At 35.2% G+C, this 14305-nt stretch overlaps 3 protein-coding genes and 1 long non-coding RNA gene across 4 annotated transcripts; all 4 read left to right on the plus strand.

Moving 5' to 3' along the window:
* Nucleotide 1: 1 nt before the first annotated feature.
* Nucleotides 2-738, plus strand: LOC109580191 (uncharacterized). The gene is made up of 3 exons (XR_002184117.1): nucleotides 2-94; nucleotides 137-408; nucleotides 461-738. It is a non-coding gene; the product is annotated as an uncharacterized LOC109580191 (long non-coding RNA).
* Nucleotides 739-807: 69 nt separating this feature from the next.
* On the plus strand, nucleotides 808-5517 carry LOC109593827 (adhesion G-protein coupled receptor F1-like). The gene is made up of 22 exons (XM_020008939.1): nucleotides 808-973; nucleotides 1025-1776; nucleotides 1824-2030; nucleotides 2089-2157; nucleotides 2207-2327; nucleotides 2620-2661; nucleotides 2712-2945; nucleotides 3354-3420; nucleotides 3477-3591; nucleotides 3639-3691; nucleotides 3744-3885; nucleotides 3940-4055; nucleotides 4104-4215; nucleotides 4264-4417; nucleotides 4470-4536; nucleotides 4585-4651; nucleotides 4703-4803; nucleotides 4853-4979; nucleotides 5027-5068; nucleotides 5124-5186; nucleotides 5242-5275; nucleotides 5328-5517. Exons 1-22 carry the CDS (start codon nucleotides 904-906, stop codon nucleotides 5495-5497), a joined length of 2925 nt encoding a protein of 974 aa, XP_019864498.1. The 5' UTR covers nucleotides 808-903; the 3' UTR covers nucleotides 5498-5517.
* Nucleotides 5518-5605: 88 nt separating this feature from the next.
* On the plus strand, nucleotides 5606-9786 carry LOC105316698 (adhesion G protein-coupled receptor L4-like). The gene is made up of 22 exons (XM_011411792.2): nucleotides 5606-5694; nucleotides 5738-6501; nucleotides 6555-6761; nucleotides 6811-6879; nucleotides 6927-7047; nucleotides 7100-7147; nucleotides 7199-7444; nucleotides 7501-7576; nucleotides 7626-7740; nucleotides 7786-7841; nucleotides 7890-8031; nucleotides 8088-8200; nucleotides 8248-8359; nucleotides 8416-8569; nucleotides 8616-8682; nucleotides 8731-8797; nucleotides 8852-8958; nucleotides 9016-9142; nucleotides 9264-9305; nucleotides 9366-9428; nucleotides 9478-9511; nucleotides 9567-9786. The coding sequence occupies exons 1-22, from the start codon at nucleotides 5628-5630 to the stop codon at nucleotides 9701-9703; spliced, it is 2934 nt and encodes a 977-aa protein (XP_011410094.2). The 5' UTR covers nucleotides 5606-5627; the 3' UTR covers nucleotides 9704-9786.
* A 33-nt stretch (nucleotides 9787-9819) lies between these two features.
* On the plus strand, nucleotides 9820-13313 carry LOC100641577 (serine/threonine-protein phosphatase 2A catalytic subunit beta isoform). Its single transcript, XM_003382445.3, has 9 exons — nucleotides 9820-9910; nucleotides 10326-10462; nucleotides 10599-10808; nucleotides 11365-11427; nucleotides 11503-11613; nucleotides 11686-11775; nucleotides 12536-12697; nucleotides 12767-12885; nucleotides 12969-13313. The coding sequence occupies exons 2-9, from the start codon at nucleotides 10352-10354 to the stop codon at nucleotides 13039-13041; spliced, it is 939 nt and encodes a 312-aa protein (XP_003382493.1). The 5' UTR covers nucleotides 9820-9910; nucleotides 10326-10351; the 3' UTR covers nucleotides 13042-13313.
* Nucleotides 13314-14305: the final 992 nt, after the last annotated feature.

The raw sequence follows: 14305 nt of genomic DNA on the forward strand, positions 1-14305 counted from the left end.
AGAGTTAGAAAGATGTCGGATTTATAATGCCTTTGAGAGAGTGACAATGGAAAATAAAGTCCTGATCGGCTCGCTAGACTACAACACACGTAAGGTAAGTCACTAATATTATTGTTGTTTGAGTATGTTTCTTTAGAACTTGGTAAATGAAAGGAGAAAGACAATTTTAAACTTATTTTCGAATTAGCAGTGTCCTCCACCAGTCTAGTTAGCACAACGAGTTAATAGTCTGTACCGTGTACTATACAACAGGCGGTCAGAGAGTGAGAAGTAGAGAAAATACAGGAAAAAAGCAGTCAAAGACTAAAGTCTAGACCAGGAATAGATCTAGCTGCCACTAATAATTATTATCACATGTCAGTGACATGGCTGTAATTAATAAATCACACCCACACTCAAGCGAGCTCAGTTGAGTCAGTCAGACTATATAACTTGTATTAGTGTTATTGTGTATTTCTAGATGATAATAGCAGGAAGAAGTCTTCGAACCAATTGTCACTTTATGACAATCAAAGCAGCTACGATATAGAACATGTAAAGGAATTTGATGCAAATAAAGGAGCTAAATTGCAGAGCTTTCAGATAGCGTTTAATGAAAAGCTAAGTGTTGCTGGTGAGCACTACTGCACAGAAACAGTTTTTTGTGGTCAAAGCATTAGTAAAGAAACTAAATTGGAAGGTAGTGAGAAGACAAATGGCAAGCTGATAAAATTGTATTCTGTAAAATATTTATTTTTAACTTGACTACATGATCTGTATAACATTAATCATAGACTACCTATTAGAGAGTATCTATGGTATAATTGCACTATGAATTATAAAGCCCCACCCTTTGGAGCAATGAAATAAATAGATCTAGATCCCTGTTTGACCTTGCTTTCTCAGCAGAAAAAGTGAAGAATAATGTTGCGTTTGGTTTTTGTTCTGATAATTTCCATCTCTAATGCAGAATACCAAGACATGTGTGGTAGTGGTAAGTTGTAACTCAATCCCTAATCTTTCATTAGTGTTGCCCCATAAACAGACAAGTATGATAGAGTTGGTGCTTTCCGACGCTGTATTGATGTAACTACTCCATTCCCTCCTTTTGACATAACAAAGCCAACGTGCACTCTTTCTACTGCACAACTGCAAGAGATTGTTGCTAATTCTCGCTATCAGCAACAGTACGGTTTTGGTTGTGATGACTTGATAAGATTTGCTGATTATCAACAATTAAATAATGTCAATTTGTTGGAGCTCTCATCCATCAGCCTCAATAGCACACACTCAAAAAGTCTAGCTACTGCTGCATTCCTTTGTCATTTGAGTGCCACTCAGAGACTCTGTGACCATTACAACTTGTGTTTCAGCTATCGAGAAAATGCAACCAAAGCATATGAAAGGAACGCTTGCATAATGGATTTCTCCCGTTTGGTTTCTCATGGGTCAGATAGAGTATTCAATGAGATAATTTATAAATACTTATTGAAGCCATCTTTAGTAGAATCATACAGCCAAGCAGGACGCTTCAATCTCGCCATTACACAGGATTATTTGTACACGTGCACATCACTTTTCCATAGAAATGACATTGAGGATTGTATTATACAGTTACTGAATCATTGCTTTTTATTTGAAGATGAGGCCCATTACCTGTGTTATAACGGAATTCAAGATAACTTCTGTAGTCAGTTTGGCGGTGATAATCAGCTAAGGTGCTACATTCTTTTAGAAGTAAAAAGGGTACTCAGTCTCGAAAGCCAATGTACAATGGAATACAATGAAAATGCATGTGTAAGGATAAATAAGCCTAATTATACTTTTATATCTGTCACTTATAGGAGAAAATACTGACTAGCATTGTTGATGAAAAGCCAATTGGTGATTTAAATTCTACTGATATTGATGAAGTAAAAGCCATTGTTGCTGGTAGTTCTCGTCGAGCCAATTATACAAATGAAACACTGACACAACTGAACAGGATTGTTGATTATTTCACTTTGAATGAGTCTGTTGTTTCACAAAACATTGACAAGCAAGATGCAAATGTAAGAAGTCATTTAATATCAATAGTTACTTTTTATACCCATATGTTTAACATTGCAGACATTTCTGTCAGTTATTAGTACTCTTGCCAGTAAAGAAGAAAGCTTAGCCTTACCAGAAAATAATGAAGTATATATGTTACACACAGCTCTATTAGCTATTATCATGTTAATAATAGACCAATTCTAGCACAGCACTGTTAAATGATTTGGCTGTGATGTCTAAATTGATTGGCTCAGCAGTTTTAACCTCAAATGATCAAGTGGAAGGAAATTTTGCATACAGTGACAACAATATAGGTACATGTATATAGTATGGAGTTTTTATCATTACCGTATAGCGGGTTTGTTTCGTGAGGGTAAACTTTCGTTTTCCATCCTCAAAATGACTTTTGTGAGGTTAAACATTCGTTCTGAAGACGTTAATAAGCTACCACGCCCATTAAAACTGGAATTTTGTTTGGTTAATTGTTCGTTCTCCTATCTTGAAGAACGAAAAGAACAAAAGTTTAGCCTCACGAAACAAACCCACTATACAGTATACCTTCTATCTCACATTGAAACTCCTATTTTATATTTTTAATTTTCACAGGCCTTTTCTTAACTGTTGGCTCAGTAGAGTATTTATCTGGGGGTAAGAAATCCTAGAATTTGTTTTCATATTATTTGTAATTAAATTTATAGCTTTAAAACTCAACAGCACTAATTCTTCTGCTGAAATTAATATCCCACCAGCTAGTGTTTGTGGATTTGATTATGAATTGAGTAAAAACGATGGAAGCTATGAATATGACGAGTATCCTAAGATATGCCAAGGAAGACCATCCTGCAATATATCTCAAAATGGTTTTACATATACCTGCTATGACATGTACACAATATTTGGCGAGTGTTCGAAAAGGATTGCAATTCCAAGGAGTAAGATTAGTGATGCATAAATTATTTTTATAAATTTGCTCAATAATTGGGCCAAAGACCAAGTACTATATTGTTTTGGGGCGAATCCTACTTAGTAACGCATCCTACTTAGCAACTCTACCGCATTACTAATAGTACATGATCTTTTATCAAATTACATCTAAATAAATTTACATTTTCTGCTAATTATGCATGCACTTATGTTGAGTATATAGTTCCAACTAAAATTTTAAAGTTATGACCATTATAAATTGTAGCAAATTTTTGTAGAAAAAGCAAAGACTGTAGTCCATTGTTTTCAAAAAATGGCTTCAAAATCACCCCCCCAAGTGTTATTACATTTTCTGATACACATTGATGTCCTTATGCTATGTATTTCAAATTATTCCTGTGTAATAATATCAACAGGTTGTCCATCAGTAGTATCAACTTCAATAGCAAAGCTTTCACTCCCTGGGACTCTTCCTCCAAACATGTCAGTATAATATGAATTATTATTAATGTGTTTATATAGTCCTACTGCTATAATAGGACAATAGCAAGTAATGTAATAAATGTTCAAATTGTCACAAGAAATGAAGACAGCTCAGTCTCTAATGTTCATTCACTCAAAGATAATGCATCACTGCATTTTAAATTAGCAGAAGTAAGTGAACAATAATAATGCTTGATTATTAACTGTGTTTATATCAGCCTATCAAAGAGAATTTCATTCCAAAATGCCATTTTTGGAATACTACAGAAAAGTAGGGGTTACAAGCTAAGTGACTTAATTTACAATAATCAAATTAATTTTAGTGTTTGGTCTGATGTTGGAATTGAGACGCTAGTGTTATCTGATGTTGATATATTATGCAACACAAGCCACTTGACTAGTTTTGCTGTATTAGTTGATCACCAAGGATTAATTGAGTCTGCATCAAGTTCAACTGCTCATAATGTACATAAAATAATTATCTATAATGAAAATAATTATTGTTAATTTTTTGCACAGGGTACAAGTATTATTCCCAGTACCGAATTACAGGCACTATCAATTGTTGGATACATTGGCCCTAGCATTTCTCTACTGTGTCTCATTATTGCACTTGTTATAATGATCTATTTAAGGTATACCATTTATATTTTATTATTTTTTTACTTCTTTGTTACACATAGGAAAGAGATGAACGTAAATTTTCTGTATCACGTTCATTTAAACTTGTGCATTTCACTTCTCTTGGGATTAACAGTATTTCTATTTGGATTGGAAACAGCTATACACTATGATGTATGCCTATTCTATCATCATCGAATATTAATCTACTCATTTATATAGTGGCTGTGTTCAATTGTTGCTGTTCTTCTTCATTATCTCTTCCTCTGTGTGTTTGCTTGGATGCTTGCTGAAGGGATCACGCTATTCATAACTGTGGTGCATGTCTGGGGAATGAAGCTCCTTAAATGGCAGATTTCCTTACTCACTGCATGGGGTGAGCATGTGCTTGTGTTTATGATAGCAGATATTCATTAGTTTACTTGCAGGAATCCCATTATTCATTGTGGCAGTATCCTTTGGAATTAGGCATGACTTATATGGAACAGATAACTAGTATGTTCCCCTTGCCTGTTATTATTTGAGCTATTAATTTTTTATCAGTTGTTGGCTCTCATCTCAAAAGGGTCTTGTGTGGGCTTTCTTGGGACCAGCCCTTGCCATTGCTGTGGTAAGAATGGACTAATGTATTTCTCACAATAATGACTAATGTGACCTTTAGATCAACACAATATTTTTAATGGTCACCATGATACAGTTAGTGAGAGTGATACGAAATAAGTTTGACCATAGGAAAAATTCAAAGAACTTGAAAACTGTTAAGTATGATATGCTCATGATATGAGTAATTTTTATCTCACAATTATTACAGGTCTGCTATATTTGGAGCAATTGTATTGTTCCCTTTACTTGGTATTACTTGGATTATTGGAGTGTTTGCTGTCAGTCAAAATACAACAGTTTTCCTGTGGCTTTTCACAATTTGCAATTCACTTCAGGTTCATGTTAAGTGTTTGCATTCATTCTTTTAAAATCTTTTATGCAGGGTGTCTTTATTCTCATATTTCATGTGCTCAGACACAAAACAGTAAATTCTCTTAATCCATAGTTTTACTAGTTTAAGCATAATAATGATATTATAGGTTTTGACATGGATTGTAAGAAAATATCCATGCATGGATAAATGGATTGAAGTGCATACAAGTGTAAGTTAGTCATGCAGTGTAGATTACTAATATTCTAACTATTTGCTTTATTTAGTCTGAAGTAATTAGAAGGATGTCTGCAATGAAACGTATGTTGCAGTTCAATATAAGTTCTGTAGTAATTTGTGGTTTTTTGTTTAGTTTCAGTGGGTAAGCTTGCACCTCAAGACATGCTTTCTGCCAAGTTTGGTCTCAGGCGAAATTCTTCGTACAGTCTGAGTGATTTAATTGTGTCAACAAGTAATGAAAACTGCATTAACTCAGAGCTTGATACTATTGCAGAAGAGGGTGACGATGAGGGGGTGGCTTAATAATAAAATTCATTTTTATATTTTTTTATAAACAATAATTCTAAGCGAGCCCCGCCCGAGCACGCTCGAGCGCGCTCTCATGCATTCAATATCGCCGAATTTGGCTCCACCTACGCATATTTTCTTTCCAATGAAGATGCTCTTGTCTTCATTGCTGTTCCTTCTTTTCATTGCTACTGCACACAGCGTTTACAAAGGTAAGTACCTAAAACATTGAATTAAATTAGAGATTTTGTCTAGATGGTACTGGAGATGAGAGATTGCGTGCTTTTAGACGTTGTGTTGCAGATAACGACCTTCCCCAGCTGAACACAAGCAAGCCAAGATGCCCCGTTACCAACACACAGCTACTTAACATTGCTGCTAATTCCCGTTATCAGCAAGATTATGGCTTTGGTTGCGATGATTTGATGAGATTTGCGGACTATGCCGAGTCACAAAACCTTGAGTTAGAGGAGCTTTCTTTCTTCAACCCCAATACCACCCATACACCATGGCTGAAATTTGCTGCATGGAGATGCTACAATAGCATTGCAAATGAGCTATGCAATGAGTACAGTCTGTGTTTGACCCGAAACCAAACCTTGATGTATTGGAAACATTCTTGCACGATGGAGTTTATGAGCTTAGTTTCTCGTAGAACAAATGGAGCATTCAGTAATAAGATTTACACATATGTAACGGCAGTGAGTTTATTAAGATCTTTTTTTGAGGCTTACTACACTGGGTATAACTCAGCCATTACACAGCATTACCTTTACACATGCACATCAGGCTCTGAATCAAATAATCTTGAGAATTGTCTGATTAGTTTGTTGGACCATTGCTTTGCATTGGAGGATGTCTATTATTATTATTCGTACTGGTGCTATATTGGAGTCATGAACAGACTATGTGTCCAGTTCAGAGGTGATGAAAGGCTTCGTTGCAGAATTTTGATAGAGACAAGACTGGAAGTCAGTCTGGAAAATCAGTGTGCCAACGAAAACAATGAAGGAAAATGTGTAAGTAACTGAAGCTGAGAGGTAATTATATGCATTATGCATGTATATTATAGGAGAAAATACTGACTAGCATTGTCGATGAAAAGCCAATTGCTGATTTGAATTTTACTGATATTGATCAAGTGAAAGCTGTTGTTGCTGGTAGCTCTCGTCGAGCCAATTATACAAATGAAACACTGACACAACTGAACAGGATTGTTGATTATTTCACTTTGAATGAGTCTGTTGTTTCACAAAACATTGACAAGCAAGATGCAAATGTAAAAGATCATCTTATATATATTTTTATTTTTTCTCTTTACAATGCAGACATTTTTATCAGTTGTTAGTACACTTGCTAGTGATGAAGGAACGAGAAATCTAAGAGAAAACAGCACAGTATGTTAATGTGTAGTGATTAAAAATTATCAATATGATGTTTTTAGAATAATTCTGGTGCAATGCTATTGCGTGATCTGGATAAAATATCTAAAGTAATTGGTTCTGCTGTGGTAACTGAAAATGAACAAATAGAAGGAAATTATGCCTACAATGATGAGAATATAGGTATGTATGTGTAATGCCAAGGCTATTTTATCTGCTATTGTTCTATGCATAGGTTTTTTCTTGGCTCTTGGCTCTAGTGATACAAATTATTCATCAGGAGGTAATATTGATAATCATATTTACATCTTGCTATTCATTGTCATGAATCTAGCTCTAAAACTCAATAAGACTGATACTACTTCTCCTTACATGACTGCTGAAATTAGTATATCAGCCACCAGCATCTGTGGGTTTGCAACGACTGATGAAAGCATTGGAAGTGGTGATGATTTTGACTATTACTATGATTATCCCAAGATATGTGAAGGGAGACCAAAGTGTGATATAGATGGGTATATTTACTATGATTTGTACACAATATTTGGTGACTGTTCAAAAAAGCTAAAAATACCAAACAGTGAGTGATATTATTTCTTGAATATTTTTAAAATAGTTTTATTCTCACAATAACAGGCTGTCCGTCTGTGGTAGCAACTTCAATAGCAGACAAGCTTCCCTTGTTACTCTCGGATGACCTTCCTTCAAATATGTTAGTTAGTTAGCAGATGATACTGCTGTGTTAACTTAGTTCTAATTAGGACAATAGCCAGTCTAGTACTTTCGAGTCAAATTGTCATGAAGAATGAAGATAATTCGACATCTGTCACTCATTCACTCAAAGAGAATGCAACGCTTAATTTCAAACTTTTAAAAGTGCATATACATAAAAAATGATATTTTGTTATGATTGTCTTATAGCCAATAAATCTTACAGAATACATTCCAAGATGCTACTATTGGGACACTGTGGAAAAGTATGCTATAATAATAGCTGGTTCATGCCATGCTTTGTCTTTCTGTAGTATGTGGTCTGATGCAGGAATTGAGACAGAGGTTTTAACTAATGATGAAGTCAAGTGCATTACAAGCCACTTGACTAGTTTTGCTGTATTAGTTGATCATCAAGGATTAATTGGATCTGCATCATCAAGTTCATCTGAAAATGTATATAGAATAATTATCTGTAACTGAAAATAATTTTATGTTATTTTTTTGCGCAGGCTACAAGTATTTCAAGTACCGAATTACAGGCACTATCAATTGTTGGATACATTGGTCCTAGCATTTCTCTAGTGTGTCTCATCGTTGCACTTGTTATAATGATCCTCTTAAGGTATTTATTTTTAGAATAATAGTTAATGTTGTATCATTATGTTATAGGAAAAAAATGAACACAACCTTTTTATACTTTGTTCATATCAACCTGTGCATTTCACTAGTATTGGCATTGTCTGTACTGATAGTTGGATTGGAAACGGCTGACCATTACAGTGTATGTACTAATAATAATGCTCAATGTGTGTAGCAATAACTCTATATTTTATATAGTGGCTGTGTTCAATTGTTGCTGGTCTTCTTCATTATCTCTTCCTCTGTGTGTTTGCTTGGATGCTTGCTGAAGGGATCACACTGTGCATAATGGTTACATATGTATTTGAAATGAAGTTTCTCAAGTGGCAGATCTTTTTGCCGGCAGCATGGGGTAGGCACACAGGCCATGATTGTATAAATAATGATATTTTAAATAGGTATTCCAGTATTGATTGTTGCAGTAGCTGCTGGTATAAGATATGAGCAATATGGAACAGAAAATTAGTATGTGTGACACGTAAAATCCTCAAAGGTCTCTAATTTAATTTTTAGTTGTTGGCTCTCAACTGAAAAAGGTCTTATATGGGCTTTCTTGGGTCCAGCTCTTGGAGTTGCTTTGGTAGGAACAATAAATCAGAAATATCTGTACAATGTATTTTGCTTATAAAAATAGGTCAATACAATCTTTCTAATAATCACAGTGGCTCAGCTAGTCAGAGTTACATGCAGTAAGGTGGACACCAACAACAGCAAAACTTCGAAAAACTTCAAAGCTGCTAAGTAATTAAAATTATTTAATGCTATATAGTACATCTGTAATTTTGTGCATTACTTCAGGTCAGCTATATTTGGTACAATCATTTTGTTTCCTTTGCTTGGCATTACTTGGACCATTGGAGTGTTTGGTGTCAGTCAGGATACTACGTTTTTCCTGTGGCTCTTCACAATTTGCAACTCACTTCAGGTATAATGAATCATTATTATAACAAGCAATGATGATGCACATGAAATTTGACCTCTCTCTTACTGCACACACACCGTGAATATTTTATCATGTGCTGTGTGTCATTGTTCTTTATATGCAGGGCGTGTTTATTCTTATATTCCATGTGCTTAAGCACAAAGTTGTAAGTTAACCTCTTTAGGTTGCATGCATCCTATTTCCTGTGATGTTATCATTATGATAGGTCTTGACATGGCTTGCACGTAGATTCCCATGCCTGGATAGATGGATTGAGGTGCACACAAGTGTAAGTGTTGCAGGAATAATGTGTAGATTTATTTACTTTATGTGAATAGGCTGAGGCAAGCAGAAGATTGTCAAAACAAAGGCGTATGTTGCAGCTGCATGATAATATTATTTTTTATTTTTTGGGTTTTTTTTTCAGTCTCTGTTATTCATGATCCAAAGCTTCCTAAAAGAAGACTGTCTGATCAGTTTGGTATCATATCCCAGGTTGAAGACAGCACTGTGATGACAGATCTCGAGCCTATAATAGAGGAAGCAGAAGAGAATGATGATTAACTTGCAACTAATTTACAATTTGCAAAACACTACAGCTAGCTATATCCCCTAATTTTCAAATTGCTGCTTCTCATTAAAATTAATTAATTAATTATTCTTTTGTGGGCGTGGTTAATGTGGTAAGCATCACGTGAGCTTTCTGCCTTTCATCATTCTTGTTCTTGTTGTGGTGGTCCGTTAAGAGAAAGGGTAGGAGGACCAGGATAGGTAAGATACTTCTCTGTACTACTTCTTGTGAAAGCGTAAAAGCCTTTATTAGTACTGTCTTATCATAATAGTCCGTCTTGAACTGATTTGGACATATATATGTGTGTGTATGTGTATGTACATAAAGTTGACTGTTAAGTTTAAAATGGCAGCCCATCACAGATACTTTAATTATAATTGTAATATATTTCATTGCATTATTTTGTCATTGTGTCGCTACATTGAGTCTATGAGGGGAGCCAAAATTTTAACTGAGAGGAGGGGCAGTCAACAACAGGACATCAAGTCAATTGTCACCTTGTAAATGTATTCCTTGTTTTCTAACTAATTCCCACTTTACGTATCTAGCAAATGACCAATTATATCTCTACAATACATTTATCTTCTCATTTGTTTCTCCGTGGCACACACACAGTTATTATTATAAACACATAGAGCAACATGGCAGGATCAGAGACACACATTGAACCCAAGGAGCTAGATAAGTGGATAGCTAAGCTTGAGGACTGTAAGCAGCTAGAAGAAAATAATGTCAAAAATTTGTGCGAGAAGGTATCGATAATAGTTACTAGTTTCAAGTAGCCATTTTGATTGCACCATATATATCCTAATTAACCGAATTCAACCCTTCACTGATTATATTGCACTATCTAATTTAATATACTCTACTCCTCCCCCACCTCATCAGGCAAAGGAGCTATTATCACAAGAATCTAATGTTCAAGAGGTAAAGTGTCCAGTCACAGTCTGTGGGGATGTACATGGTCAGTTTCATGACCTCATGGAGTTGTTCCGCATTGGAGGAAAGAGCCCCGACACTAATTATCTTTTTATGGGCGATTACGTTGATAGAGGGTATTATTCTGTAGAGACTGTCTCTCTCCTTGTTGCTTTAAAAGTAAGGATGGATGCATAATTACATGTATGTATGTATTACTATGATCAGTTAAAACTGCATGGAACTACATTTAGGCTTTAGGCTATGTTCACACAGCAACAATTGTGTATCGTTTTGTGGCTGTTTTATGTTTCTGTTTGTATGCAAGCTAATGAAAACATGATAAGACTTTATGGGAACAAAAACAACGGGATTCAAAGTGTGACATTTAAAGAGATGCTTTTTGCATTGGTGTGTAAATACAGCAGGTTTAGTTCTTTAGAAGGCAGGGCATAAGCATAGGCTGCATTAGTTTAAAGCCAAACCTTGCCATTTTGACTATAGTGATGTTTGTTTAGATTTTTGCAGGTGCTGTACATGTAAAATGGTGCGTTTTATCACTTCTTTAAGAGTGGGTAGTGACTAATGGTGTGCATACAATGTCTGTACAGTATATGTGTGTGTGTGGTCAGTCAGCATTCCTTAGCTATTGCTACTGTCTGATGCACTTCCTTAATTGGACTTTTACTTATCCTTTTTTTTTTCTTTGTCTCTCTTCCCTTTCTTATTTCTGTAGGTCCGTTTTCCAAATAGAATTACTATACTTAGAGGAAATCATGAAAGTAGACAAATCACTCAGGTGCCCATCTTATTATTATAATAAATTTCTTCTTTACTTCTATGTATAATTAACTTTCTCTCTCTCTTTCTTAAGGTATATGGTTTTTATGACGAGTGTCTCCGGAAGTATGGTAATCCTAATGTTTGGAAGTACTTCACTGATCTCTTTGACTACCTACCTCTCACTGCATTAGTTGATGGACAAGTGAGTTTGTGTCATTGATATTATTATTATTATTATCATTATTATCATTATTATTATTATTATTATTATTAGATATTTTGTCTTCACGGTGGCCTGTCGCCATCAATTGACACTTTGGATCACATTCGATCACTTGATAGATTGCAAGAAGTTCCACACGAGGTACGCAATGGATTACATGCATAACTAATGCACAGGAGCTATTCTTACTTTGATATTATAGTGATAGTAATTGAATTCTTTTGCTTTGAATAAAACAATGTGCATAGCCTTTGATCTTGGGCCAAATTTTTGCCAGAAATGAAAAGGAGAGAATTCTCTACTTCTATATTTTTTTCTGATGCATATACATGTTCTTATGTTGTGTAGAAAGTTTGAGGTGATTCCGATCAAATTTGGATTTTTAAAGAATTTTTTAAGTTGCTCCAAAATTGAGCCAAAGTCCCTGTACTATAGTACAAGGTATTTGGCCAAATTTTACCAAAAATGAAAAGTAGAGGATTCTCCATTTTCAAATTTTTTTCTGATATGTATACATGTTTTTATGCTGTGTAGAAAGTTTGAGGTGATTCTGATCAAATTTGGATTTTTCACGAATTTTTAAAGTTGCTCCAAAATTAAGCCAAAGTCCCTGTACTATATAGTACAGGGTATTTGGCCAAATTTCACCAAAAATGAAAAGTAGAGGATTCTACATTTTCAAAATTTTTTCTGATATGTATACATGTTTTTATGTTGTGTGGAAAGTTTGAAGTGATTCTGATCAAGTTTTGATTTTTAAAGAATTTTTAAAGTTGCTCCAAAATTGAGCCAAAGACCAAAAAGGCTATAGTACTGTATATTGGGGGAGATTTTGGAGCAAAAAAAACTATGGGCTATAGCCTTTGCTTTTCATTATTTTATGCTTTGTATATGTGTATAGGGCCCAATGTGTGACCTCTTGTGGTCTGACCCTGATGACAGAGGTGGTTGGGGTATCTCCCCTCGTGGAGCCGGTTATACCTTTGGACAGGACATCTCTGAGAATTTCAACCACAACAATGGCCTAACACTTGTCAGCAGGGCTCACCAGTTAGTCATGGAAGTAAGCAGGAGGATATAATCTGATTTTATAAATAAATCATAAACAATTCCATCAATTGCTCCACTTTAGGGTTACAATTGGTGTCATGATCGGAATGTTGTCACCATTTTCTCTGCCCCCAATTACTGCTATCGTTGTGGAAATCAGGCTGCCATCATGGAGCTAGACGACGGTCTTAAGTACACATTGTAAGTAGAAAATCAAACCCCCAAACTATGATATTGAATGACACTCAGAGTTCATTTATTACTTATTTTCTCTTTATTTCTAGCCTCCAGTTTGATCCGGCTCCAAGGCGTGGTGAACCACTAGTCACTAGGCGTATACCTGATTACTTTATGTAATTGAGTCTCTCTCCTTGGAAGTCACTTTAATCCACTCACACTTTAGTGAGTGCATCTAATGTGGTGCAATGCATGACTTGACTTTCTGTTATTATTAAGCCTCTTTCTCTCTCTTCCTCTCTCTCTCACTCAAAGTATGTGTCTTGCTCTTTTACATAGTTTTATGATAAATGAACATTTTAAAATACAATAATAATTGTTAGGAGTCATTATGTTTTATGTTTCATGTGTTAATTATTTATCACTGATTGATGGTCACTTGGAATACTCTCTACTGTTTAGCTGAAGGTCTGTCAATGGGATTGTGAAAAAGCAGTCACATAGAGTTTCTTTTGTTATAATGTAAACAAACTTTGAAAATTATTGCAAATAAACTGACTGATTAAGGGATAGTTTTGGTTTGGAAAGGGTAAACAGCACAATTCATTTTCAAATACCTTAGTTACCTTTCAATTTCATAAAAAGCTCATGTCGTATTTGTCTGATGGAGATCCCTTATGTTAAAGTCATCTCTTCACAATGGGCTGTTATGGTACTCCTCTGGGATATCCTGATGTATTGTCAAGTTGTGTTCCTGAGACATTACACTGTATTATCTATCAATTCCTCTAATCACAGTGGCTGGCCTGGGATTGATATTTTGTACTGCCTGATCTTCTTATCATTTCCTTTCTTTGGTCTGTTAGCTGATGTGTGGGTTGGTAGGTACAGGATAATTTCATTTGGTCTCCTGTTGTGTTTTTTCTCATGGTTGATGTCAGGTATTGGTTTAATTTTGAAGTACGTTGTGGATGAAGAGTATGCATTTCTGAGCATTTTTCTGGTGGGATATGTACTACAAACTATTGGCTATACTTCTTTTAAGGCTAATATAATTCAGTATAATGTTGATCAGCTTGTTGGAGCTTCAGCTTATGAACTAAGTGCACTAATTTACTGGCATTCTGCTGGCGTTCCCATATCATTTGCTTTGTACTTATTGGGAAGATGCTTGATTCCTGAAGATTACTTTCTGTGTGTAACATTCACACTAGCAGGAATATCTGTATCTTCTGTACTGGTATCACACTCTTTATTCAAACATCGACTGGAGAATATAACTTTATTAAAGAATCCCATCAAACTGATAGGTAGAGTATTGTGTTATGCCAGGAAGCACAAGTATCCTGAGAATCGTAGTGCTCTGACCTACTGGGAAGAAGAGGCTCCTTCAAGACTAGACCTGGGTAAGGATAAATATGGTGGGCCATTCACAGAAGAAGAA

Source organism: Amphimedon queenslandica, unplaced genomic scaffold (assembly GCF_000090795.2).
Source record: "Amphimedon queenslandica unplaced genomic scaffold, v1.1 AMPQUscaffold_13521, whole genome shotgun sequence".
Lineage (NCBI taxonomy): Eukaryota > Metazoa > Porifera > Demospongiae > Haplosclerida > Niphatidae > Amphimedon > Amphimedon queenslandica.

What these genes read in the sequence shown, in the direction of transcription:
- LOC100641577 (XM_003382445.3), top strand. Translation starts at nt 10,352, where the DNA reads ATGGCAGGATCAGAGACACACATTGAACCCAAGGAGCTAGATAAGTGG. An exon ending in TGCAAGAAGTTCCACACGAG is followed by an intron (nt 11,776 to 12,535) that starts GTACGCAATGGA and finishes ATATGTGTATAG; the next exon opens with GGCCCAATGTGTGACCTCTT. An exon ending in CTCACCAGTTAGTCATGGAA is followed by an intron (nt 12,698 to 12,766) that starts GTAAGCAGGAGG and finishes GCTCCACTTTAG; the next exon opens with GGTTACAATTGGTGTCATGA.
- LOC109593827 (XM_020008939.1), top strand. Translation starts at nt 904, where the DNA reads ATGTTGCGTTTGGTTTTTGTTCTGATAATTTCCATCTCTAATGCAGAA. An exon ending in GGGACTCTTCCTCCAAACAT is followed by an intron (nt 3,421 to 3,476) that starts GTCAGTATAATA and finishes CTGCTATAATAG; the next exon opens with GACAATAGCAAGTAATGTAA. An exon ending in TTATATGGAACAGATAACTA is followed by an intron (nt 4,537 to 4,584) that starts GTATGTTCCCCT and finishes ATTTTTTATCAG; the next exon opens with TTGTTGGCTCTCATCTCAAA.
- LOC105316698 (XM_011411792.2), top strand. Translation starts at nt 5,628, where the DNA reads ATGAAGATGCTCTTGTCTTCATTGCTGTTCCTTCTTTTCATTGCTACT. An exon ending in ATCTAAGAGAAAACAGCACA is followed by an intron (nt 6,880 to 6,926) that starts GTATGTTAATGT and finishes TGATGTTTTTAG; the next exon opens with AATAATTCTGGTGCAATGCT. An exon ending in GGATTGAGGTGCACACAAGT is followed by an intron (nt 9,429 to 9,477) that starts GTAAGTGTTGCA and finishes TTATGTGAATAG; the next exon opens with GCTGAGGCAAGCAGAAGATT.